The 25,817-nt window shown below is 48.2% G+C and overlaps 4 protein-coding genes across 6 annotated transcripts; 2 read left to right on the top strand and 2 right to left on the bottom strand.

Annotated features, from left to right (window-relative positions):
* Positions 1 to 756: 756 nt before the first annotated feature.
* On the top strand, positions 757 to 6,160 carry C1qtnf4 (C1q and TNF related 4). Its single transcript, XM_057781811.1, has 3 exons — positions 757 to 1,200; positions 3,495 to 3,611; positions 4,135 to 6,160. The coding sequence occupies exon 3, from the start codon at positions 4,140 to 4,142 to the stop codon at positions 5,112 to 5,114; it is 975 nt and encodes a 324-aa protein (XP_057637794.1). The 5' UTR covers positions 757 to 1,200; positions 3,495 to 3,611; positions 4,135 to 4,139; the 3' UTR covers positions 5,115 to 6,160.
* Positions 6,161 to 6,373: 213 nt separating this feature from the next.
* Fam180b (family with sequence similarity 180 member B) lies at positions 6,374 to 9,660 on the bottom strand. Its single transcript, XM_057781812.1, is given in 3 exon segments — positions 6,374 to 6,464; positions 6,466 to 6,548; positions 6,917 to 9,660. Coding segments are annotated over 3 exon segments (435 nt in total). The 5' UTR covers positions 7,178 to 9,660.
* Positions 9,661 to 10,375: 715 nt separating this feature from the next.
* Positions 10,376 to 18,377, bottom strand: Ndufs3 (NADH:ubiquinone oxidoreductase core subunit S3). The gene is made up of 7 exons (XM_057780428.1): positions 18,237 to 18,377; positions 18,073 to 18,138; positions 16,393 to 16,490; positions 15,632 to 15,781; positions 14,217 to 14,342; positions 13,960 to 14,079; positions 10,376 to 10,618 (listed from the first exon to the last, which is right to left on the bottom strand). Exons 1-7 carry the CDS (start codon positions 18,334 to 18,336, stop codon positions 10,451 to 10,453), a joined length of 828 nt encoding a protein of 275 aa, XP_057636411.1. The 5' UTR covers positions 18,337 to 18,377; the 3' UTR covers positions 10,376 to 10,450.
* Kbtbd4 (kelch repeat and BTB domain containing 4) lies at positions 18,315 to 25,764 on the top strand. Of its 3 annotated transcripts, none has more exons than XM_057780425.1 (4): positions 18,315 to 18,463; positions 19,550 to 20,151; positions 22,352 to 22,458; positions 24,237 to 25,764. In XM_057780425.1, exons 2-4 carry the CDS (start codon positions 19,563 to 19,565, stop codon positions 25,095 to 25,097), a joined length of 1,557 nt encoding a protein of 518 aa, XP_057636408.1. In that variant the 5' UTR covers positions 18,315 to 18,463; positions 19,550 to 19,562; the 3' UTR covers positions 25,098 to 25,764. The 3 variants fall into 3 exon arrangements, with proteins under 3 accessions (XP_057636408.1, XP_057636407.1, XP_057636409.1); XM_057780424.1 differs by having other exon boundaries at positions 18,419 to 18,571; XM_057780426.1 differs by having other exon boundaries at positions 18,428 to 18,560.
* The last annotated feature ends 53 nt before the right edge of the window (positions 25,765 to 25,817 follow it).

The following is a 25,817-nucleotide window of genomic DNA, read 5'->3' as shown; positions in this document are numbered from 1 at the left end:
CGGCCTCGACAAAAACACCTCTTTCCAGGGTAGAGGTGTGGGAATTTACAAATACTAGTAAAGAACACGGAGACATGTGAGGAATAAAAGGACAGACACCAGCAGGAGGGCGTTCCAGTGAGTACTGAAATCTGCCTGCATTTATTTTTCCTTGCAGATGAGGTGGGGGAGAATATAACAAAAAAGGACAACTCAATCGCTTCAACACTTTGAGACATGAAATCACCAGTATTCTGTTGTTTAGGCAGGGAAGCTGCCCTAGACCACCATCCTGAAGGCAGTCACTCCCCAGGTGACCTCATAGAGTTCCATTAGGAAAGCTCCTAAGGTCAAGGTTCTATACAGAGGGTCTGTCAGTGTGACAGGAGCAGATGCTGATCCCAGCTCCAAGGCCTTGCTGGACTCCTAGGTACAGTGCCAGGGTGTCCATGCCACGTACAGGGACCTCCTATCGGCCTTCTCAACTCTTTTCCAGAAAAACAGTCCACTACAAGGACCCTGTTCCTTCTTTGTCCTTCTCAGAGGACTGGTGTGCTAACTGGTGTGCAACTTTGTCTCTTTCCCCAGTCTTGTTTGCACACGGGAGCATTTTCTGACTGGGGAAGGAAAAGTGGGGCATTTTCATCTTTCTTCACTAAGGACATTGACCCTCAGACTTTCCCCAAGGCCACTCAGCCTTACACAAAACCTCACCCATTTCTGTCCCCACAGCCCAGTCCGTGTCTTGTTCGCGTCCTCTCTCCCCATACATACAAGCTGGAAAGCTGGTCTGTAGGATGCCCTGAGCCACCCCTAGTGTGGCCTCTGCAGTGGCCTCGGTTTCCCCATCTGCTAACTTGGATAAATGACGCCTGTTCTCTGCACCCTGAAGATAAAGCTCTAAGGCCCCGAGTGAGGAAGGGTCCCGCGCTCGGCGCAGGCTCGTTGCTGTGCCCCAGGCCCCGCTGCTCGGCGCCCCTCCCTCGTCCTCCGTCCTCCGCTCTCTCCTCCGCCTCCCCTGTTCCCCGCCCCTGCGGTTCTCGGCTTCAGCTTCTGCTGTCCTTCTCATCGCTCACGCCTCCCTGTGCCGGGGTAGCCACTCGCTGCCGCCCGAGACCCCGCCACCCCCGCAGGCCCCTTCAAGCCGCAGCGCAGGCGACCAGCGCGCGTCCCGGCGTCCTCGCGGAGCGGGATCGCCGGCTCCGACCGAAGCCGACCTAGGTGAGGGCAGCCTGGAGGAGGCGGGGGGCGTAGGCTTCTCTTCTATGTGATCAGGGGCGGAGGGAGGCGCGAGGGACCGGATCCCTTTTCCTGGAAAGGAGAATCTGGGCGCTATCTCATAAAAGAGGCTCAAGGGCTTTTACTCCAAAGGGAGGGGTAGAGGGCAGGTCTCACGGAAAAGGGGGACCCCTTTCTGGGGTATTTTTCACCCACGAGAAAAGATTAATTGGCTACTTCTGTAAAAGCGGGGCTCACCTTCTTAAAGGGATGTGGGACTTTCAAGGAAGCTAGAAGGGAGGGGGTTCTGGCGGGGCTTGAGAGCGGGGTTAACTGGGACACCAGGAGCAAGGTGCTGGGGCTTGAAGATGCCCACAGCCTGACATCGCTGTACCTTCCCCATTGGTTCCAGGACTCTGGGTTTACCCAGCTCTCTCTCTGTCCCAGTTTTTCTCTTTGAAGGTGACTATTTTGAGCTTTACCTGGACAGAGCTTTGTGCAGCCATTTCCTTAGCTGGAGCTCCAACACCCACCTGACACCTTCCCATCCCCCTCTGCCCTGCTGGGGAAAGGGGTTGTCAAAGGGAGGAATTCAGGGTCCAGGGACACGTACAGTAGAGTATGAAAAGGGGGAAGACCCTTTGGCACTGATGGATCTCCCAGACTTGGCAGGAGGTGGGCAGGAGCTTCTAGCGCAGACTGCTAGGAAAGCCGCAGGGCCGGGGGTGGGGGGAGCACTCCCACCTTCCAGGAGACAAAACGACAGAGGGTCTTGCTTGCTTTTGTTTGTTTGCTTGCTTGCTAAGCTTCCTTCTTCACTCGAGATTCCAGCACTCATTCCTTGTCTCTTCTGGTTTTGCGAAAGGGGTCAGAGGCAGGAAATGCATCGGCTGGAGAGATGCCTTTGTGTAAGAAGGAAAGCTAGTAGAGAAAAGCACCGAATATGAAATTGAAACCCTCTGTTTAAAGCTTAGTATTCCGTGGATGACCTTGAGCCAAAACCTGTACCCCTTGTTTAAGCACCAGCTTTCTCATCCATAAGATGGGAGAGGGCTCATCTGTAATGTCTAAAATAGCTTTGTAAAAAGGAAATAGATTAGACACTCGGCAGGTGGAGGTCTCACCACGCCTCCCTTCATCACCAAGTAACCCAGAGGACATCTCTGAGAATCAGAAAAGTACCCCCTGGAAGGAGGCAGTGTTCGGCTGGACCCTGGACCTGAGGTCTTTCTTGTGAGAGTTGCAGGGCAGTGCATTTACTCCAGCAGCTAGGCAAGTGGAATGCAGCCTAGTTCCAGTCCTCAGCCCAACAGGCTTCTCAGCAGAGATGCAAGGCTACACACGCTCCCAGGTACTTCCCAGAAAAGCTCATGTCTCAGGCTATCTCTAGCCTCTTTTCCCACTCGCCTCCACTTTGGGACCTTTGGGAGTTCAAGCCTTAAAACCTCTGCCCTACTTCAGAGCATGGTGGAACCCCACAACAGCAGACGCCAGGAACTGAGACTAACGCCCTACGTCAAGAACTTGATCGGGTCACTTTTCCCTGGGGTAGGAACAGACGTGTCTGGACACCTGGGTAGGTCTGTTCCTATACAGATCTTGTTCACAATTGCTGTCTGGTTATGTTACCACAAGCTTGTGTGAGGTCCTCCATCATGCCGTTTATATGGATGAAGTCTTACTCAGAGTTAAAAAAAATATTGCCTAGCCGGGCGGTGGTGGCGCACGCCTTTAATCCCAGCACTTGGGAGGCAGAGGCAGGCGGATCTCTGTGAGTTCGAGACCAGCCTGGTCTACAAGAGCTAGTTCCAGGACAGGCTCCAAAACCACAGAGAAACCCTGTCTCGAAAAAAACCAAAAAAAAAAAATTAAAAAAAAAAAAAAAATATTGCCTAAGGTGACTAGGGTGTGACTCAGTGTCAGAGCGCTGGGTCTGTCCACTCCATTCCACCAAATGAAGCTGATGACTTCACCATCCTGCCAAAACCCTGCCAGGACTTTATTTTGTTCTCCATTTCCTCAGCAGCCATGGTGCCCTCCTTCCCACAGGAACCAGCCTCCAAGCATAAAGGCCCGGAGGGAGTTTAGCCCTTAAAGAGTAAACACAATTCTGACTATGGATGTTCTGTTTGCATGTATGTTTGTGTACCATGTATGCCAGCTGCCAATGGAGGCCAAGAGAGGGCATCAGATCACAGGTGGTTGTGAGTTGCCATGTGGTGCTGTGAACGGTAGCTAACACTCTTAACTGCTCAGCCATCTCTCCAGTCCCTTGTTACCTCATTCTGTTTTTGTAGGGCCAGACCTTCTCAGTGCAGGAAGGACCCAAGGAGAGTCCAGAGATCCTGTGGGACTCTTGACTAGGTCAGCGGTCAGGAAGGGGTGAGAGAGCCGCTCTCTCCGTTCATTCCCAGGTAAGATTTAAAACGTTGCCATGGTGGAACCTGATACAAAGAGCCAGTGTTTATTGTGAAGGGTAGGTCGAGGAGAGGAGAAAAACCACAGGGGAAGCAGTGGAATGCAGGTGCTGGTTACAGGAAACTTAGGCCTCCCTAACACCGGAGGAGAGAGGACAGGGCTGTGGGCCTCATTAACCAGAACAGGTCAACATGTCTGTGGCATGTGCACCAGGTCCTTTGCAAAAGGATTCTCAAGCTTTAAAAAAAAAGTTTGGAGAAGGCTTGGCCTAATCCAGTGATTCTGAATATGTGAACTATAGGTCAGCTAATAGGACTGCGAAAGATGTTAGTAGACTTGCAACAAGTGTGAGTGCTATAATAAGCCCTCCAGCCGGCACTGAAGCGCCTTAAGTACTGGCCTAGTGAAGGGAAACAGCGCAAGTCATGGGTCGAGAGCAAGGCTAGGAAGAGAAATTACAGGTGGAGGCAGGCACTGTCCAACCCTTCTCCCCTGCCCGGGTCTTCTCTCCCCTCCCAGGTGCTATGCTGCTGCTCCTGCTGGGTTTGCTAAGCCCGGCGGCCTGCTGGGCACTGGGCCCGGCCGGCCCTGGCTCCCCAGAGCTGCGGTCAGCCTTCTCGGCAGCTCGCACCACCCCGCTGGAGGGCACGTCGGAAATGGCGGTGACCTTCGACAAGGTGTACGTGAACATCGGGGGCGACTTCGATGCGGCCACCGGGCGGTTCCGCTGCCGCGTGCCCGGCGCCTACTTCTTCTCCTTCACGGCCGGCAAGGCCCCGCACAAGAGCCTGTCGGTGATGCTGGTGCGCAACCGCGACGAGGTGCAGGCGCTGGCTTTCGACGAGCAGCGGCGGCCAGGCACGCGGCGCGCTGCCAGCCAGAGCGCCATGCTGCAGCTCGACTACGGCGACACAGTGTGGCTGCGGCTGCACGGCGCTCCGCAATACGCGCTGGGCGCTCCCGGCGCCACCTTCAGCGGCTACCTGGTGTACGCCGACGCCGACGCGCCTGCGCGCGGAGCTGCGCCCCCGGAGCCGCGCTCCGCCTTCTCGGCGGCGCGCACGCGCAGCCTGGTGGGCTCGGACGCTGGCCCCGGGCCGCACCACCGGCCGCTGGCCTTCGACACCGAGCTGGTCAACATAGGTGGCGACTTCGACGCGGCGGCCGGCGTGTTCCGCTGCCGCCTGCCCGGCGCCTATTTCTTCTCCTTCACGCTGGGCAAGCTGCCGCGCAAGACGCTGTCGGTGAAGCTGATGAAGAACCGCGACGAGGTGCAGGCCATGATTTACGACGACGGCGCCTCGAGGCGCCGCGAGATGCAGAGCCAGAGCGTGATGTTGCCGCTGCGGCGCGGCGACGCCGTCTGGCTGCTCAGCCACGACCATGATGGCTATGGCGCCTACAGCAACCACGGCAAGTACATCACCTTCTCAGGCTTTCTGGTGTACCCCGACCTCGCTGCCGCCGGCCCGCCGGCTCTCAAGCCCCCCGAGCTCTGAGCCTCAGCTTGGAGGAACCCGGGAAGGCCGTGGGGTGTGCATGCCGAGCCGGGACCGCAGCCCGAACGCCTCACCAGCCCGAGCATAACAACCTGCTCAACGCGTCTCGACTCTTCCAATAAAATGGGCCTGCCTGTCAGCCCTAGGGCCCTGCCCTGTGTCTTGACTGTGATGCCTTTGCCTCCTCTTCTCCCCGGGAAGGACAGAACTACCCAGACTAGGACAACCGTAAGGCCTGGATGGGGGTCAGGCTTTGTGACGGTGACCGGAGCTTGAAGCATAGTCTCCTAAATTCAAGTAGGTCTCACCTTCATGTCTGTGTCAAGTGCGTCCCTCCATCTGACTTCTCACTGACAAATGACATTCTTCTTCAGGCCCAAATTTTGCCACTCTGTAACAGGGAACATCCCACTACTCTGACCCAGTAGGAACACAGGACTCAAGGAAACAGCATGTTCCTTCTTCCAGTAGGGCATGGGACTGAGATAAGGGCTGACACCTGCTTGCCCTGCCTTCTGCCCTCTCAAAACCGGCTGAATGATGTGGTCAAAACATGTGTTAGAGTAAGTTTTCATAGATACAAAAATGAGACGGGCTCTGGGAGGCCAGAACAGAGCTACACAAAATACACATACATACCCTACACTGCCTGAACCAGTCTCTCTGCGAGGGCTTCTCCCAGCTTTATCCCTTACTCTAAGATGTTACATTTGAGGCTTCAGATGAAACAAAACTTTTTTTCTTTCCTCTCCACAGAGGTAATGTTCCCCTACCGTTTCCTCGACTCCTTCTGTAAATTAGAGCCATCGAAGACTAATCTATGCTCCCAGTCCACATGGGGACTTTGCAGTCTCAGAGACCATAGATTCTTGGTTAGCTTTGAAATGAGTTTAGACTGGGTGACAAGCATTCTGTATTTCATAGCACTGCCAGGATAGGAGTTAGAGGATCTGACATGAATTTATTTAGGGGTTGCTTTGCTTTTAGCATGTATTAAACACACTTTCAATCCTGACCTCTGGACATACATACATGTAACCACTGTCTGCCAGTCTTGCCCTTTGCATTGTGCTTATGCCTAAACCCAGGCCTTAGCTGGGTCTATGAAGTAAAATAGAATAGGAATGAGCATGGGTGGTCAGCATCCACGGGCCAAGCTAGGCTAGAGATCTGAATAGGAAGACAGGAACATGCTGGAGTCCCTGCCAAGGGTAGGGAAAGGGTAATGAGAAGAGGAAATGCCAAGTGAAAGAGAAGGATCAGGATCCCAATGAAGGGGGATGGCTCTGGGGACAGAAACCCTTGCACAGGTCCCAAAGTGTTTTCTGTGCCAGGAGGACAAAGACCTCCCTCTTCAGCCTCACTAGCCCCATGGAGCTGACAGACACATAATGGGCCTATAAGAAGCAGATGCTAAGAAAAAAATAACGACAGCTTGAATTTTGCAGGAAAATGGATGGAGCTAGAAAAATTATTTTGAGTGAGGTAACCCAGACACAGAAAGACAATTATCACATGTACTCAATCATAGGTGGTTTTTAAACATAAAGCAAAGAAAGCCAGCCTACAAACCACAATCCCAGAGAACTTAGACAACAATGTGGACACTAAGAGAGACTTAGATAGATCTAATCTACATGGGAAGTAGAAAGTATAAAGACAAGATCTGAGTGAATTGGGAGCATGAGGACCTTGGTGGGGGGGAGGGTTGAAGGGTGAGGGGAGAGGCAGGGAGGGGAGCAGAGAAAAATGTAGAGCTCAATATCAATAAAAAAAAATTATTAAAAAAAAGAAGCAGATGCTAAGAGGAGCCCTTCATGAAGATGCTGGAGTTGCTGTAACTATGGCTTAGCACCCTCCAAATCACTGGGCACATGTTGCTGCGGGAGGAGCCTGAGTCGATGGCCTGGATGTGTGGATCCTGGTTTCTAATCCTGGATGTACAGCTGTCCCATGATGTCCGGTTCCAGCCCAGCCCCCAGAACAGCATGGGGAGCAATTTTAGGGGTGGGGCTTACCTTAGGTATGGGAGCAAGAGTGGGCAAGGAGTTGGGAAGACCCATGCTGCTTGGTCCCCACCACAGGCAGGTCTAACCTTAGTCCCCTTCCAAATCCTGAACTTAGGATGCCTGGACCCTGCAACTCCATGATCCAGGCTAAGAAGAATAACCTCAAGCATCACTTCTGGCCCTCTGGCTCCTGCAGGCCACCTGCCATGACAGTGCTGTCCATGGACAGTCCTGAGGCAGTAAAGAGGAACTGGATCCCTGCTGTCCATCACTCTGAACACCTGGCCTCCCAGAAAAGTTTTGTTGCCCAGGAGGCATCTTTAACAAAAAAGTGTGTGGGTACCATCTCATGTCCCCTCCCCTATTCCAAATGTGGTCACCCTCTGGGGCTTGAATCTTATCCCAGTGCACTCCATTCTGACTCCCATCTTGGCAAAAATTCAACATGACTACTATGGCTTGCACAACACCCTGGTAGAGTCCCAGAACAACATGAAGCACTGAAACTGATGTCCATAGAGTTTCCATACCATCAGCCACTATAGCACTTCCCAGGCCCACAGTTCCTCCTCTGCCATGTAAGGCTCAGAGCCACCCACCCTGATTCTGGACTAGTCACCCAAGGGAGACCAGTGACTACCACTGCACACAGCAGGAACTGTAATGTCCCAGCATGTCCTCTAACTCTGTCCTCCCAGGAAGCATTGTGCTTCTTCATCCAACTTTCCACGACAGGATGCTACCTCATTCCTTTGTGTCAGTCTTCAGTGCTGTGTAGGGAAGGGCTGGCTATGGCCTCATTCACCTGGGGGTTAATTTCACCTCTTCAAGATGGGGACTCTTCAGTTTCGGCAGTAGCAGCATATTCTTGCTCAGATGGATGGGCTGTTTAGTTCATAAGAGATCCAGCTTGACCTACCAAGGGACACGTCTCAAGCAGCAATGCTATCTTACTCTCTGTTCTCACACTGAAAACATCTTGCTAGAGGCCAGCTAAGACACTTAATCCAACCCGACACCAAGTCCAGCCCAGCCTTCAGGGCTCCTCAGCTGCCAAAAGCATCAGCTGCAAGTCCAGTTCTCCAGCTACATAGCAGACAGACACAGAGCCAACAAACCAGCATTAGAGTAGCTGGGGAAGGCAGCATTGTCTTGGAAAGCTGATGTGAGAGAGTCTTCTGTTTTGTGTTGATTTCATTGGTTAAATAAAGAGACTGCCTTGGCCCTTTAATAGGACAGAAAATTAGGTAGGTGGAGTAAACAGAACAGAATGCTGGGAGAAAGAAGCCGAGTCAGGAGTCGCCATGATTCTCCCACCCAACAGACGCAGGTTAAGATCTTTCCTGGTAAGCCACACCTTGTGGTGCTACACAGATTATTAAATATGGGTTAAAGCAAGATGTGAGAATTACCCAATAAGAGGCTGAAACTAATAGGCCAGGCAATGTTTAAAAGAGTAGTTTCCATGTAATTATTTTGGGTAAAGCTAGCCGTGTGGAGCTGGGCGGGAACACGGCCCGCAGCTCCATACTACAGAAAGCAGATAGATGAACCTGTGGCTCCCAAGTGCCTTTACCACAGCTCTGATAACTCTACTGACAACTTTCTAGTACTAGTCCAGAAACTTGATAGATTCCTTTAGCTTAAGAGTAAATAGCTCCTACTCTTGGCTCATAGAACCCTATGGATGGCATAAGGGTAAACAGCTCTTCCATCTTACACCTGAAAAGAATGGCCAAGATCAAAAACACTCATGACAACTTATGCTGGAGAGGTTGTGGGGAAAGGGGAACACTTCTGCATTGCTGGTGGGAATGCAAGCTGGTATAACCCCTTTGGATGTCAGTGTGGCAATTTCTCAGAAAATTAGGAAACAACCTTCCTCAAGACCCAGTAATACTACTTTTGGGTATATATCCAAAGGATGCTCAATCGTGCCACAAGGACATGTGCTCAACTATGTTCATAGCAGCTTTGTTTGTCATAGCCAGAACCTGGAAACAACCTATATGCCCCTGGACCGAAGAATGGATAAGGAAAATGTGGTACATTTACACAGCAGAAAAAAATGACAGCTTGAATTTTGCAGAAAAATGGAGCTAGAAAAATTATTTTGAGTGAGGTAACCCAGACACAGAAAGACAATTATCACATGTACTCACTCATAGGTGGTTTTTAAACATAAAGCAAAGAAAGCCAGCCTACAAACCACAATCCCAGAGAACTGAGACAACAATGCGGACACTAAAAGAGATTTACATGGATCTAATCTGCATGGGAAGTAGAAAGTAGAAAAGATCTCCAGAGTAAATTGGGAGCATGGGGACCTTGGGGGAGGTTTGAAGGGGGAGGGGAGAGGCAGGGAGGGGTGCAGAGAAAAATGTAGAGCTCAATAAAAATCAATTAAAAAAAGTAAATAGCTCGTGCACTTGGCTCATAGAACCCTGTGGATGTTTGGATGGATGATAATACATGGAGGTTCTGGCCCCACCCAGACTCCTGGATCTATCAGCTGCTCCCACACAGTCTGCTGAGATAAGGACTTTCTTCAGTAGTTTCAAGGCTCTCAGTTGTCACTAAAGACCATGCCACACCTATTCTAAACCCTAAGGACTGTGAAAACTGAATTACAGCTCCAGAGGCCTACAGATCACAGTGTCTACTACTATAGCATACAGCTTCATTAAATAGACCAATTTGGAGGGAACACCTCCAACCCCTGCACCCCTCTCCTGAGTCAGTGCCATTTCTACCCATTAAAGATCATGAGGGAGGGCTGGAGAGATGGCTCACTGGTTAAGAACACTGCCTGCTCTTCCAAAGGTCCTGAGTTCAATTCCCAGCAACCACATGGTGGCTCACAACCATCTGTAATGAGGTCTGGTGCCCTCTTCTGGCCTACAGACGTACACATAGACAGAACATTGTATACATAATAAATAAATACTACAAAAAAAAAAAAAAAAGATCACGAGAGATCATTTGCTGCCAAGCTGGATGACCTGAGTGTAATTCCCAGAACTCAATGGTGGGAGAACCACTCCTGCCATCATCCTCTGACCGTCACATATGCTGCCACCCCCACTAAATAAATGTTTTTAAAACACCCACAGGCAGTGGTGGTGGTGCACTCTTTTAATCCTGGCATTTAGGAGGCAGAGGCAAGCAGATCTGAGTTCAAAGCCAGCCTGGGCTACAGAGGGAGTTCCAGTACAGCTACACAGAGAAACCCTGTCTCAAAAAGCCAGCCAATGAATGACCTTAGGAGTTTATTTACACAGACAACCATAGATAAGGCATTCTTCTTCTGGGATCCAGCTTTTCAAGCTACTTGGCTTCAGGCTTCTTGTCTCCAGCTTCGAGCTTGAGACTCTCAGGGGGCTGACGATAGGCAGGAAAAGCCTCCCAGGGACTGTTCAGGTCAAACTTGCGGAATTCTTGTGCTAACTCCACTGGTTCAGCTACTACCCGCTTCACTTCATCATCATAACGTAGCTGTAGGAGCAAAAGTTAGAACTAATGACCGAGGAGCCATTTTGTATGTCCCCTTCCCTCTCTCTTGACTTCTGTTCAGTACTTGTTATAGCAGTCAGTCACTTTCATGCATATTACCCATGTGGTCACAGTGCAGTAAATGAATGTGTGGGATTTCAAAATGGCCTTACTTTTCACAGGCTGCCAGCACTGTTGAGTCCCCTGCCACTTCACATCTTAAGCTCTGAACTATCTACTAGCAGACTTACTGCTCTCCCAAGCACACACCTTAAAAGGTAATAGTGATAGGTGGTGGCGCACGCCTTTAATCCCAGCATGTGGGAGGCAGAGGCAAGCGGATCTCAGTGAGTTCAAGGAACTAACAGTTAGTTCCAGGACAGGCCCCAAAGCTACATAGAAACCTTGTCTCAAGAAAACAAAACAAAACAAAATTCATGTGTGCTAATAAATAACCTGCCTGAAATTATGATTCCTCCTCAGTGGCCATCCTTTCTTTTCATGTGTGTACAATGTACATACATGTTCACTTGAATATGTGCATATTTGGAGATCAGAGGTCAACATCAAGTATCTTTCTTGGTCATTTTCCACATTATTTATTTAATGTGTATGCTTCATGTTTGTATAATGTGTGTTACATGTGCTGATGTTTGTGGCTATAGTACAGGTTGGCCAGCACATGAACTTCCTGGGATTCTCCTGTCTCCACTGCCCACCTCACTGCAGGAACACTTGGGATTACATATGTGAGTTACTATGCCCTACTTTACTTGGGTTCTGGGGATTAAAACTGAGGTCTTCTTTTAAGTGCATGACCCAGTGAGCCATCTCCTTGGCCTTATACTTACTTTATTTTTTTTTTTTTAAAAGAAAGGGCCTCTCACTAAGCATAGAGCTCAATGACTAGACTAGGCTGGCTGACTAATAAGCTCCAGGTTACACATACATGTTGTTATTATTTTTGATTTTTGAGGTCAGGGTTTCTCTATGTAGCCTTGGCTGTCCTGGAACTCATTCTGTAAACCAGGTTGGTCTTCATCTCAGAGATTTGCTTGCTTCTGCCTCTTAGTGCTGGAATTAAAGGCTAGTCTGGAACTCGAGAGATCTGCCTGCCTCAGCCTCCTGATCCTGGGATTAAAGGCATGTACCATCATGCCTGGTTTACATCCATCCTTTTACATGGATGTTAGGGATCCAAATTCAGGTCCTCATGCTTGTGCAGAAGGCACTTTACTGACTACTAAGCTATCTTCAGTTCCCCACCGATTTAATACGCTCTTGCCATGCCCAAGCTAGCCTTAATACAATCCTCCTGCCTCAGCTTCCCTAGCATTGAAATTATAAGAATATACTAGTATACCAGACCCTCAGTAGCTTTTTTTTTTTTTTTTGAGACAGGGTTTCTTTTTGTTGCCATGGCTGTCCCAACTCCCTCTTGTAGACCAGGCTGGCTGTGAACTCACAAGTGCTGGAATTAAAAACATGGACCACCACCCGACTGTGGTGTGCTTGAGGGCTGAAAATTTCATGTCTACAATTCTTTACTGATAGAGGTTAGGGACAGAATCTATCTTTAAGATTAGATTATTGCCTTGATCAATAAAACTCTGTTTGCAGCTGTCCTCCAACCCCCCAAGAAAACCACCAATAAATAAATAAAACCGTTGTTGTTTTTCTTTAAAAAATGCAAGCCAGGCAGTGGTGGCGCAGCCTTCAATCCTAGCACTCGGGTGGCTTAGGCAGGCAGATCTCTGTGAGTTCAAGGATAGCCTGGTCTACAGAGCTGTTTAGGATAGACAGGCCTGAAGATAGAGACAGGACAGAGAAATCCCCGTCTCAAACAAAAAACAAAACAAAAACAAACAAAAAAACAACATTAAGGGACTGGAGATATTGTCTAACCATTAAGAGCACTGGCTATTCTTCCAGAAGACCCAGGTTTGATCCCTAGCACTGGCATGGTGAATTATAACCACCTGTAACTCCAGTTTCAGGGATCTGGCATATCCTCTTCTGGCTTCCACACGCACCAGACACACATATACATACAAACAGACAAAACACTCATACTCATAAATATAATTTCTTCTTTCTTTTCTCTCTTTTTTTTTTAAAGACAGGGGTTCTCTGTGTAGCCTTGATTGTCCTGGAACTTACTCTGGAGACTAGGGAGTCCTAGAACTCACAGAGATCCCCCTGCCTCTGCCTCCCAAGTGCTAGGATTAAAGGTGTACACCACCACTGCCCGACATAAAAATAAATCTTAAAAAATAAAATACCACTGGGTAGTGGCAGCGTATCTCTTTAATCCCAGTACTGTAATTTTAAGGTCGGCCTGATCTCCAGGACAGTCAGGGTGGTTACACAGAGAAACGCTGTCTCAACAAGAAAGGAAAAAAATCATTACGATAACAGCTAGCTTTAACACTTACAATATACAAGGCTTTATGTCACTTAATGCCACCACCTATTTAAATTCTTATTTTTCCATTATGCAGATGAGAAAACTGTCTCAGCCAGGTGGTGGTGGCGCACACCTTTAATCCCAGCATTCGGGAGGCAGAGGCAGGTGGATCTCCATGAGTTCGAGGCCAGCTCTGGTCTACAAGAGCTAGTTCCAGGACAGGCTCCAAAGCTACAGAGAAACCCTGTCTTGAAAAGAACCAAAAAGTGGGAGTCTAGGCTGTTTGGATGCTCACCTTACTAGACCTGGAAGGAGGTGGGAGGTCTTTGGACTTCCCACAGAGCAGGGAACCCTGACTGCTCTTCGGGCTGCTGAGGGAGGGGGAGTTGTTTGGGGGAGGGGGAGGGAAATGGGAGGCGGTGACGAGGAGGAGGCAGAAATCTTAAAGAAAGAAAGAAAGGGCCGGGCGGTGGTGGCGCACGCCTTTAATCCCAGCACTCGGGAGGCAGAGGCAGGCGGATCTCTGTGAGTTCGAGACCAGCCTGGTCTACAAGAGCTAGTTCCAAGCCGGGCGGTGGTGGCGCACGCCTTTAATCCCAGCACTCGGGAGGCAGAGGCAGGCGGATCTCTGGGAGTTCGAGACCAGCCTGGTCTACAAGAGCTAGTTCCAGGACAGGCTCCAAAACCACAGAGAAACCCTGTCTCGAAAAACCCAAAAAAAAAAAAAAAAAAAAGAAAGAAAGAAAAAAAGAACCAAAAAGAAAAGAAAGAAAGAAAAGGAAAAGACAACAGTCTCATGGCAAAATCAAATAACTTGCCTCACATTACAAAAATAAAACTAGGATTGCAGTACAGGCTCTCAAACCATCATAATCTACAGATCAGATCATATTCCCACCGTGCTCCATGACTGCTACCCCAGTTTTAAGGTTTCTACCTCAACATAGCCAGAGAGAGGAAAGTCCTTCCGGAAAGGATGTCCCTCGAAGCCATAGTCTGTCAGGATTCTTCTTAGATCAGGGTGGTTAACAAAGAAAACTCCAAACATGTCCCAGACCTAGGAAAGAACAGCTCTCCGGCAGTCTGTCCATCAGGGCCAAGCGTCAAGGAGCTGCGCTGCACCACAATCCATGATTACAAACAATTGCTGTGCTTCTGGCCCAGAGGCAGGGCCCACTACAACCAATAACTCACCTCCCTCTCATACCAGTTGGCTGCCTTGTGCACAGAGACTATGGACTCAATGGGTGTCAGCTCATCTGCATAGGTCTTCACACGGATCCGAGAGTTGAAGCGCAGAGACAGCAGGTTGTAGACAACCTAGAGAGAGAAAAAACTAGAGGAATGAGGTAGCTATAGGATGAGGTCTGGGTGAAAGCATCAATCTTTATTGTTTGTTTAGTTTTGGTTTTTCAAAATAGGTTTCTCTGTGTAGCCCTGGCTGTCCTAGAACTCACTTTGTAATCTAGCCTGGCCTAGAACTCAGAGAGATCCACCTGCCTCTGCCTCCCGAGTGCTAGGATTAAAGGTGTGTCTCTCCTATTTTAATATTGTATGATCTTATAACTTTACTAGCTAACAGAAAAAAAGTCCAAGGCCAGTCACAAAAGATCTTCTTGAACCATATAACCAAATCCCCAGTGTGGATATAGCTCAATGGTAGAGTGCTTGACTAGCAAGTATAAGCCTGTAGGTTCAATGCCACCCCCCACATGTGTATAACATTAAATATGTACATTTTTTTGAGTCCTGGAACCTGTATTACCAGACTGGCTTCAAACTCACAGGGATCTGCCTGCCTCTGCCTCCAAAGAGCTGTGTAAATGTGCCACCATATCCAGCATAAACTTAATTTTTAAAAAATCAAGCAGAGCTGGGTGTGGGTGGTGCACTCAGAAGGCAGAGGCAGACAGATCTCTGTGAGTTCAAGGCCAACCTGGTCTCAGCCTACGGAGAGAGTTGAAAGATTACAGGACTGGTTCCATAGCTACAAAAAAAGAAGGAAGGAAGGAAGGAAGGAAGGAAGGAAGGAAGGAAGGAAGGAAGGAAGGAAGGAAGGAAGGAAGGAAGGAAGGCAAATCAAGCAGAGTCAAGCATTGTGACTATTTAGTGAGCAGATATATAAAGATCATCTAAGATGAAAAGTTCCCAGGCCAACATAGTTAGATCCTGTCTCAAAACAACAGAAAAAAAGTTAAAATAAAAGGAGGGAGGAAGGTAGCCAACAAAAACAGACAAAAATTCTGCTATGATCTGTGTGACTCAGCCTGACACTGAAACTACAGAGGCTCTGGTGACCAAAGAAGCTGTTACTCAGGAAATCATCTATGTCCTTTCTTACCTTGAGCTCCCAAACCTCTCCTTCTGTTTTTCAGTTAGCGTCTCATCTCGTATTGCCCTAGTTTTCCTTGAACTCCCTGTGCAGAAGTAGATGGCCTTGAACTTGTGACCCTCCCACCCTCACTTCCCCAAGTGCTAGGACTCAAGGTCTACCAGTACACATATTTTTATGCAGTGCTGGGGAGCAAACTGAGTCATGTGCATGCTTGGAAAGTACTCTGCCAACTGAGCTATATCTATCCTGGCCCCAAACCTCACATTTAACTGACCTCAAAACGGTTCTGCCGAGTTGGAACATCTACTGCTGTCATGTCAGCCAAAGATTTGAATTGTGCATTGGTGTGGTCCTTGAGGAAGGTCAGCACTGGGATGACCCCATCAGGATGGATGCAGACTTCTAACTCATCAAAGCAGGTCACCTGTAGACATGGAAAGGTGCTGTAGACAGCAGAAATGTCACTAGCTTCTGCAGGAGTCACTTGTTTGAAGGCAGTGGTTTTCAACTTTTTGTTTTGTTTTAGGGGGGGTTTCTTTGAGATAGAATTTTGTTGTGGGGCTGGAGAGATGGCTCAGAGGTTAAGAGCATTGCCTGCTCTTCCAAAGGTCCTGAGTTCAATTCCCAGCAACCACATGGTGGCTCACAACCATCTGTAATGGGGTCTGGTGCCCTCTTCTGGCCTGCAGGCATACACACGGACAGAATATTGTATACATAATAAATAAATAAATATTTTTTTTAAAAAAAAAAAAAAGAATTTTGTTGTGTATCCTTGGCTGTCCTGGAAGATTTTCAACCTTCTTAATGCTGAGAGGCCCTCCTCATGTTGTGGTAACCCCCAACCATAAATTTATTTTCATTGCTACTTCATCACTGTAATATTTGCTTACTGTTATGAATCATAATGTAAATATCTGTGTTTTCTGAGGGGGGGGAGGGTCACAACCCCCAGGTTGAGAACCACTAGTTTAGGGTGAAGAAATAAACAATGGGGTGGATTCTTAACCCAGACCCAAGGACAATGAGTATTACCTGAACTTGTTGGACATACTTGGGTAGGATTTCAGCCACATACTCTCCAAATGCTGAGAGCTGCTTGTGGGTCACATCAGTCCGCGGTCTGACAGTGGCTGGAAAGAAAAAAGTATAAAAAGAAAAGGTAACAACCGGTCCTGCCTCAAGTCTCTTGGACTTAAAAAAAGTATTTACTTTTGTTTTGGTGTTTCGCCTGCATATATAACCATGCACACAAGTGCCTGTTACTCAAAGAGGACAGAAGAATGTCAGAACCCCTGAGACTAGAGTTATAAATGGTTGTGAACTGACATGTTGGTGCTGGGAATTCGGGTCCTCTGGATGAGCAACCAGTGCCCTAAATGCTGCTGAGCCATGCCCTCCCGGAAAGAATCTTAAAGGCACAGGTGCAAAGTACCTTCCAGGAATTAGGAAGTGATCAAAATTTAGGGGAGCCCAGTGGTGGCAACACCCGCCTTTAATCCCAGCACTCAGGTGGCAGAGGCAGGAGGATCTCTGTGAGTTTGAGACCAGCCTGGTCTACAAGAGCTAGTTCCAGGACAGGCTCCAAAGCTACAGAGAAACACTGTCTTGAAAAAACAAAAACCACTTAGGGGGAAACAGCACTTCTCTTTCACAGTACACAGAGACTCTTGTTATGTAGTTGGGGTCTTTCTTTCTAAACTGTTTCACAGCTGGTCCTCAGATTTCTTTTTTTTTTTTTTTTTTTTTTTTTTTTGGTTTTTCGAGACAGGGTTTCTCTGTGGTTTTGGAGCCTGTCCTGGAACTAGCTCTTGTAGACCAGGCTGGTCTCGAACTCACAGAGATCCGCCTGCCTCTGCCTCCCAAGTGCTGGGATTAAAGGCGTGCGCCACCACCGCCCGGCCTCAGATTTCTTGTACTTGACAAAAAGCAACAGTGTCAGCCCTTCTATCAGACTCAGAACTCTATTAGGATGGGATTCAGACTTCTGTTTCTCTTTCTCTCATTGGCACCTGCTTATACCAAGTTCTTAATCAAAGAATTTCAGGGCTGAAGAACCCAGGAAAGATTTTCACATTGCCCACACAATGCTCCCAGTTCCTTTGTGTGTCTACAAGAAAATCAATGTCCAGAAATCGTGATTCTGTTGACTGAACATAAAAATCACATGATCACTAAATTACTTGAGCACACACACATCACAGGCAAAGAATTAATGATTAAGTATTTTTCCAAAGACTTGTTTTGTCGTTCACTAAATCTGTGACTGAAAATTTTTAATTATCTGGACTGATCTATAGTATGGACAATACTATGCCTCTCACAAGGCTGTTATGAAGTCCAAAGGAAATGATTCACTATAAGGCTCAAAGCCTTAAGGTGCCCAGTAAGTACAAGATTGATGTGAGCTACTATTATTTATGGATTTTGGGTCGGGTCTCAAAAATTTTGTTACCTGCCCTTAAAGAGCTGACAATTTAATCGGAGAAAAAGAATCATGAAAACGGGCAAAGGACAATCAAGATGAGAAGGAAACAAATATCTAGGGCACAGGAAGTGCTCAATTCTAACAGCAAGGTGGAGACCATAGCAATCTCCAAGGACAAGCAGAGATTTCCCAGGAGGCAAGGCATTCCAGAGCAAGGACAATATTTGACAGAACAAAGAAAACCCCTGCTAACGTCGGTGAGACAAGCGTCGTCCGCACATACTCACGGCGCGTATCAGACGCCGCGCTCTCCCTCCTCACCCGCTGCAACAGCACTGAGGGTCGCCCAGTCCCTGCACAGAGACATAAAAGGCACAAAGGCGGGTGAGACCCCAGAGGTCTCCGTGTTAGGCGCGCCTCTGCCGCTGTCTCAGCTGTCCCCCTTGCTCACCCCTGGCTACGGAAGCGACCCCTCCGAGCCCACGCCACCAGACCCTGGCTGCGGCAGCCGCCATATTCCTACGATGGAGACAAAATAAGCCGAAGACCATACAGGCCAGGGATCACCAAGGGCACGGACCGGAAGTGGAAATGTGCACTGAATATTCTTCCGGGCAGACGCGGGGCGGGAAGCAGAGGTTCCGGATCTGGGCACTGGCATGAAAGGAGGTAACGCAGGTAAGAAAGACCCGCAGGTGGGGAAACCGTGAGGTGTACGTGGCTCTAGCTCGGTACAGCGGAGGCCGAAAAGAAGCAGCAACAAAGAATCGGACGGGTGAGAGAAAGGTAAAGGGTGGGCATTCTGGGTTCTAAGTTCCACGCCGCTCCCCGGCTCTCGAGCTTTTGATGGGGGGGGAGGGGAGGCGGGGAAGACGACGGTTTCCTTGGAGACCGTTTCCTAGGCGACTCTAGGTGGCGCGGTCTATTGCACAGGGTTATGGACTTACTTGTGCCCCCGGCCGGGGACGGCTGGGCTCTCTGGAGCTTATTTAGGAACTCATTGGGGCGAGTGGGTAAGTAGGGAACTGGCAGCTCAGAAAAGAGTAAAGATGGAAGTAATGATGACCAAGCCCAGGCCTCATATCGGAGGGTCTGCAATCTTATGTCCACGCAAGGAGAGAGTCTAACCACCAGAACTCTGGATGTCTTGCTTTATTTACTTTGTTCTTCTTCTTCTTTTGCTTAATCATGCTTCCTCTGAGTCTCACTAGTTTATATATCCAAACTATTTGGTTAGTAAATCTTTTAAAATAGGCTTCCTCCTCTTCTCTTTCACCAATTGACCAAAGTCCCAAGTCTTTTGTTACATCATTATCAGGAATATCTGATTTCCCATCAAGGAAAAACAGTAGAGATAGAACTTTAATCGATTTCATTGGAGGAGCGGCCCCACTGCAGGAAAATTTGGGTGAAGGAATGTCATAGATCATGTTGGCAGTACCAGTACCAGGGATAAGGCCAGTCTAGCCAGGCGGTGGTAGCGCACGCCTTTAATCCCAGCACTCGGGAGGCAGAGGCAGGCGGATCTCTGTGAGTTTGAGACCAGCCTGGTCTACAAGAGCTAGTTCCAGGACAGACTCCAAAACCACAGAGAAACCCTGTCTCAAAAACCAAAAAAAAAAAAAAAAAAAAAAAAAAAAAAAAAAAGCCAGTCTAGACCCACCTTGCTCCTGTTTCCTCCTTCTCCTGTCTTGAGTTGAACAGTTGAGTTCATGGACAATGTCTGTGGATTACTCAGATACTTAGGGCAGTATTGCTTTGCAGATAGTTGGCTGCCATGGAGTCGCCAGAGGAGCCGGGAGCATCCATGGATGAAAACTACTTTGTGAACTATACTTTCAAAGACCGATCTCACTCAGGCCGAGTGGCTCAGGGAATTATGAAACTGTGTTTAGAGGAGGAGCTCTTTGCTGATGTCACCATTTCAGTGGAAGGCCGAGAGTTTCAGCTCCACCGGCTGGTCCTGTCAGCTCAGAGCTGCTTCTTCCGATCCATGTTCACTTCTAACCTGAAGGAGGCTCGCAACCGGGTGATTGTGCTACAAGATGTCAGTGAGTCTGTTTTCCAGCTCCTGGTTGATTATATATACCATGGGACTGTGAAACTTCGAGCTGATGCGCTGCAGGAAGTTTATGAGGTGTCAGACATGTATCAGCTGACATCTCTCTTTGAGGAATGTTCTCGGTTTTTGGCACGCACAGTACAAGTGGGAAACTGCCTTCAGGTGATGTGGCTTGCAGACAGGCACAGTGATCCTGAGCTGTACACCGCTGCCAAGCACTGTGCCAAGACCCACCTGGCCCAGCTGCAGAGCACAGAGGAGTTTCTTCACTTGCCTCACCATTTGCTCACTGATATCATCTCAGGTAAGTTCATGGAGAGGCTTATCATACCCAGCTATGCAAGAGTGATTTTCAGTGGGTAGTCTGGCTCAGAACTCCCAAGTTTATGTGACTGACTCATAGAGCACTTCCCTCGTGAACTTGAGTCCCTAGGTTTGATCACAGCACTGCAGAAAGTTAGTGGTGGGGCAATTTCAAGTTAATTTCATATATATGTAATTGGATACATCCATAAAAATACATAATAATAATGGTGGTCTAATAAAGTGGCTCAAGTCTTTTTTTTAATTTTTTAATTTTTTTTTGAGACAGGGTCTATTTGCATAGCCATAGCTGCCTTTTAACTCGGCTTGTAGACTAGGCTGGCCTTGAACTCACAGAGATCTCTCTGCCTCCACTTCCCAAGTGCTAAGATTTGTTGTGGGACTTCATTCAGCCAATAGCCTTTTAGATACCAGTCCATTAGTGCATGGTCTGAGGTACTAGGAGCACAGACAGGAAGCATGCTCAGTCCTCTTTTTCCTTTCATTGGTTGGTGGTTGGAATTGGGTTCAGGATCAGGAATCTTTCCCTGGGTATGGTGCAACTCCCTAGGGGGGCGTGGGGCCACCAGGTCCCTTGGGTTCTATGTTTGCTGTGCTCACTCCCACTCCAGGGCTCAACAAAACAAATGCGGGGGTGGGGGGTGGAAAGATGCCTATTGTGCCGGGGAATGTGAGTCCACCCGGTGGATTAACTGGTACACACACACACATACACACCCTCGTCACTGTTCAGTGGGCAGGGGGCATGAGAGCAGCCAAGTCACCTGTGATTGTTCCCCAGTCACCCCTGGGCGACTGCTGGAGGCAGGCAAGAAGGCTGACCGGACCGCCAGTAAGGCTTGGGGTTTACCGCTCTACCATAGGGACCATGATCTGGGATTGATTTTCATCATCCACAGAATCCAATCACCCCTCAGAGCTGTGATAGGCCCCAACCAGGTTATTAATCCCCCTGCACCTGCATCCAAGCCAAGCACCCCACGCCCGACCACTGCACAGCTCCCGGAGACCCAGCTCAGCTCATCCACCCTTGCAGTGACCCTGGACCCCCAGGCTAACTCACTCTAGACAGAAGACACTTCTTGACCACTCATACCTAGTCCTGAATACCACCAAACCTGATCTGACTGTCACTTGCTGGCTTTGCTCCCCTCCCTCCTTTTATGAGGGGATTGCCCTCATTGGGACCTATGTTGGGGAATATTATTTTCAGGTGTGTGATTTTTGTTACGCTGCATTTGTTTAACTCTGTGAAGCTGTGTTATTGTGCATCTCTAAAACACCTGATGGTCTTAATGAAGAGCTGAACAGCCAATAGCAAAGCAAAAGCAAGGATAGGCAGGGCTGGCAGGCGAGAGTATCAATACAAGGAGAACCTAGGAGGAGGAGCAAGAGAACAAGGAGAGAAAGACATCAGGGACCAGCCAACCAGCTATTCAGCAAGCCATGGAGAAAGAAAAAGAAGTAAAGAAAGTATACAGAAATAGATAAAAGCCCAGAGGCAAAAGGTAAGTTAAGAAACGCTGGCAAGAAAGAAGCCAAGCTAAGGCCAGGCATTCCTAACTAAGAATAAGCCTGTGTGTGTGATTTAAGTGGGAGCTGCATGGAGGCATGCATGACTACCGGCTGTGGTTCCTCTTGAGAGCCCGTTAGGATTGTTATTGGTGAGGCTGGATGGATGGCTCACAGTTAAGAGTGCTTGTTGCCCTTGCACTTCTTACTCTCAGAGGACCAGGATTCAATTCTCAGAATCCACATGGTGGCTTACAACTATCAGTAACTCCAGTTCCAGGGCATCTGATGCCATCTTCTGATGGTCATGAACACAAACCTCATGTGGTGCACAGACATGTGCAGGCAAAGCATTCATACATGTAAAAAAAATATTTTTATTTTTGTTTTTCGAGACCCTGTTTAGAAAAATAAAAAACAAAAACAAAACCCACAAAAACATGAGCTGGACAGATGGCTCAGCAGTTAAGAGCACTGGCTGCTCTTCTGGAGAACCCAAGTTCAATTTCCAGCACCCACGTGGCAGCTCACAACTGTCTGTAACTCCAGTTCCAGGGCTTCTGATACTGTAACACATACAGACAAAACACCAATGCACATAAAATTATAAAAATAAAATGAAACCCAGTAATATTGTCATTGACCTGCTTTTCCTTTGGCTTTCGCAGATGGGGTTCCGTGCTCCCAGAACCCAACAGAGGCAATAGAAGCCTGGATCAATTTCAATAAAGAAGAAAGAGAGGCTTTTGCAGAGTCACTCAGGAGTAGCTTGAAGGTGAGGCGCATTTCTTAAGGATTGGGGGGTGCCATAGTTTCTGTGCACTCCAGCCCTCAGTGGCCTTTTTTGTCTTTCTTCTTTTCGGCAGGGGAGAATGTGTATCTCTTGGTGTATGTGTGGGGGTCAGAGGACAATTTAAAGAAGTCAGTTCTCTCCTTCCATTACATAGGCCACAAGGATCAAACTCAGATCCTCACGCTTGTACAGCAAGTACCCTTACCCACCTAAGCCATCTTCCAAGCCACTGATCTAGCCTCTTTTGATAGCTACTGATTAGTCACCGTCTTGAAGTTAACAAGTCAGATGTATTTTCTGACCCCAGAAGATAATAGTCTATGAGCTTTGAAACTCACAGAGCCTTTACTGTCTTCTCTAATGCTATCTTCTTTTTGTTTTTAGAGACAAGGTTTCTTGGTGTTAACATTCCTATCTGTTCTGGAACTCGTTTTGTAGACCAGACTGACCTCGAACTTCTGCTTCCTGAGTGCTAGGATTAAAACGATGTGCCACCACTGCCTGGTTTGATTCTATCTTCAAGATCTGTTTTCTTCATTGAGTTAACAGTTCTAGCTAGATGCGCTGGCTCAACTCGTGGGAGGTGGACATGAAGGCAGGAGGATCAGCTTCAGCTACATAGTTGGTAGCCTATATAAGACCCTGTCTCGCCGGGCGGTGGTGGCGCACGCCTTTAATCCCAGCACTTGGGAGGCAGAGGCAGGCGGATCTCTGTGAGTTCGAGACCAGCCTGGTCTACAGAGCTAGTTCCAGGACAGCTCCAAAGCCACAGAGAAACCCTGTCTCGAAAAACCAAAAAAAAAAAAAAAAAGATCCTGTCTCAGTTTGCACAGCAGTAGCACAAACCCTTAATCCCAGCACTTGGGAGGCAGAGTTATGCAGATCTCTGAGTAAGGCCAGCATGGTCTACACAGCTAGTTCCAGGACAGCCAAAGCTAAGGAAAGAAACTCTGTCTTGGGAAAAGAAAAAAGAATAGCATTAATAATAATAATAAAAAGCAGGGATAGCCGGGCAGTGGTGGTGCATGCCTTTAATCCCAGCACTTGGGAGGCAGAGGCAGGCGGATCTCTGTGAGTTCAAGACCAGCCTGGTCTACAAGAGCTAGTTCCAGGACAGGCTCCAAAACCACAGAGAAACCCTGTCTCGAAAAAACCAAAAAAAAAAAAAAAAAAAAAAAAAAAATGCAGGGGTATAATTCAGTTTCTAGGATGCTTGCCTTATATTATAAAGTCCTGGGTTTAATTCCCAACACTGAAAAACAAAAAAGCAGTAAGAGAGGCCGGGCGATGGTGGCGCACGCCTTTAATCCCAGCACTCGGGAGGCAGAGGCAGGCGGATCTCTGGGAGTTCGAGACCAGCCTGGTCTACAAGAGCTAGTTCCAGGACAGGCTCCAAAACCACAGAGAAACCCTGTCTCGAAAAACAAAAACAAAACAAAAAAAAAAAAAAAAAAAAAAGCAGTAAGAGTGGATGTGGTTCATACCTGTGATCCCCTTGAAGGCTGAAGCAGGAGGATCTAAGAATGAGCACTTTGGGCTACACACCAAGATCTTATTTGAATAAATATGTAAATAAACTGAATTGCAGGGATAATCAAAACAGATTCTCTGCCCCTGCAAATGCTTAGAAGAAAGTAATTAGAAAAAGTCGGGATGATTACTAACTGGAGAGGAGGCTGGAGCAGGATGTGAGTGTGAGGCGGTACCTGTCTGAGCAGTCTCCACATTAGCTGATGTCGGGATTTCAATTCTGCCAACAGGAAATTGGGGAGAATGTGCACATTTACCTTATCGGGAAAGAGTCATCTCGCACCCATTCGTTGGCCGTGTCCTTGCACTGTGCAGAAGATGACTCCATCAGTGTAAGTGGCCAAAACAGCTTGTGCCACCAAATCACTGCAGCCTGCAAGCATGGTGGAGACTTGTATGTAGTGGGAGGGTCCATCCCACGGCGCATGTGGAAATGCAACAATGCCACCATTGACTGGGAGTGGTGTGCTCCTTTGCCCCGGGACCGCCTCCAGCATACCCTGGTATCTGTGCCTGGGAAAGATGCCATATATTCACTGGGTGGCAAGACACTTCAGGATACCCTCTCCAACGCAGTCATCTACTATCGAGTAGGTGATAATGTGTGGACAGAGACAACTCAGTTAGAGGTGGCTGTATCTGGGGCTGCTGGTGCCAACCTCAATGGAGTCATCTACTTACTAGGGGGCGAGGAGAATGACCTAGACTTCTTCACCAAACCTTCCCGGCTTATCCAGTGCTTTGACACAGAGACCGACAAGTGCCACGTGAAGCCCTATGTGCTGCCCTTTGCAGGCCGCATGCATGCAGCTGTACATAAAGATCTGGTGTTCATTGTAGCGGAGGGGGGCTCTCTGGTGTGCTATAATCCCCTTCTAGACAGTTTCACCCGGCTGTGTCTTCCTGAGGCCTGGAGCTCTGCCCCATCCCTCTGGAAGATCGCTAGCTGTAACGGAAGCATCTACGTCTTCAGGGATCGGTATAAGAAGGGAGACGCCAACACCTATAAGCTGGACCCTGCTACTTCAGCCGTGGCTGTCACAAGAGGGATTAAGGTGCTGCTCACCAACTTGCAGTTTGTGTTGGCCTGAGACAGCGATGGGAGGAAGAGCTGACTCCTTTGCCCTCCCCTCTTCTGCGCATCCCCAGTCAAATCTGAAATCCCCCAGTTCAGAGTAATGTGTTAGTTTGGGTATAGATGAGGAAGGCAGCGCCTCAGCCCATCCCCAGGCTCATGTAGGGCTCTGTTTAGGGCTTTTCACACTAAAGCTGTTCAGGTGGTTGCTTCAACTCTGCCGTGATCCCGTGCCTCACTTCAGACTGCTTAGAGCCAGCCTTTTTTCAGACTTAGGCACAACCTCCCCTTACCAGATCAGTGTTAATAGAAGCACCTTGGTCCCCATGCAGGAAGACAGAGGCCCGTTCCTGTTTATCTACAGCCATCAAAGTGACTAGCTGTCACTTTCCACAAAGAATTAAGTATTACGAGTTTTCTTTCAGGACTTGGAGGGGACAGTGGATTAAGATAAAAATGTACTTCACCAGCAAGAAGCAACTCTAGAATTCAGGACACTACTTCTAATGTTTTCTCATCTGTCAGGAAGGAAACTTTGGTTTGATTTTGGCTTATACAAACAGATAAGCCAGAAAGTAGAAACAGTTATTTCTGATTAATAGCAGAAACTGTTTTCCAGACTCAAATATAAGCTATCTCTGGTCTTTTAAAAACTCTAAGCTAAATCAAGAGTTAGGAACTATTCATACAAATAAAAGTTTTTGAAGTGCTGTGTGTGTCTGTGTTGACTCCTGAA

This window comes from Chionomys nivalis, chromosome 9 (genome assembly GCF_950005125.1).
Source record: "Chionomys nivalis chromosome 9, mChiNiv1.1, whole genome shotgun sequence".
Classification (NCBI taxonomy): Eukaryota; Metazoa; Chordata; class Mammalia; order Rodentia; family Cricetidae; genus Chionomys; species Chionomys nivalis.
The sequence above is the reverse complement of the archived record's forward strand: the minus strand, read 5'-3'. Positions and strand labels throughout refer to the sequence as shown.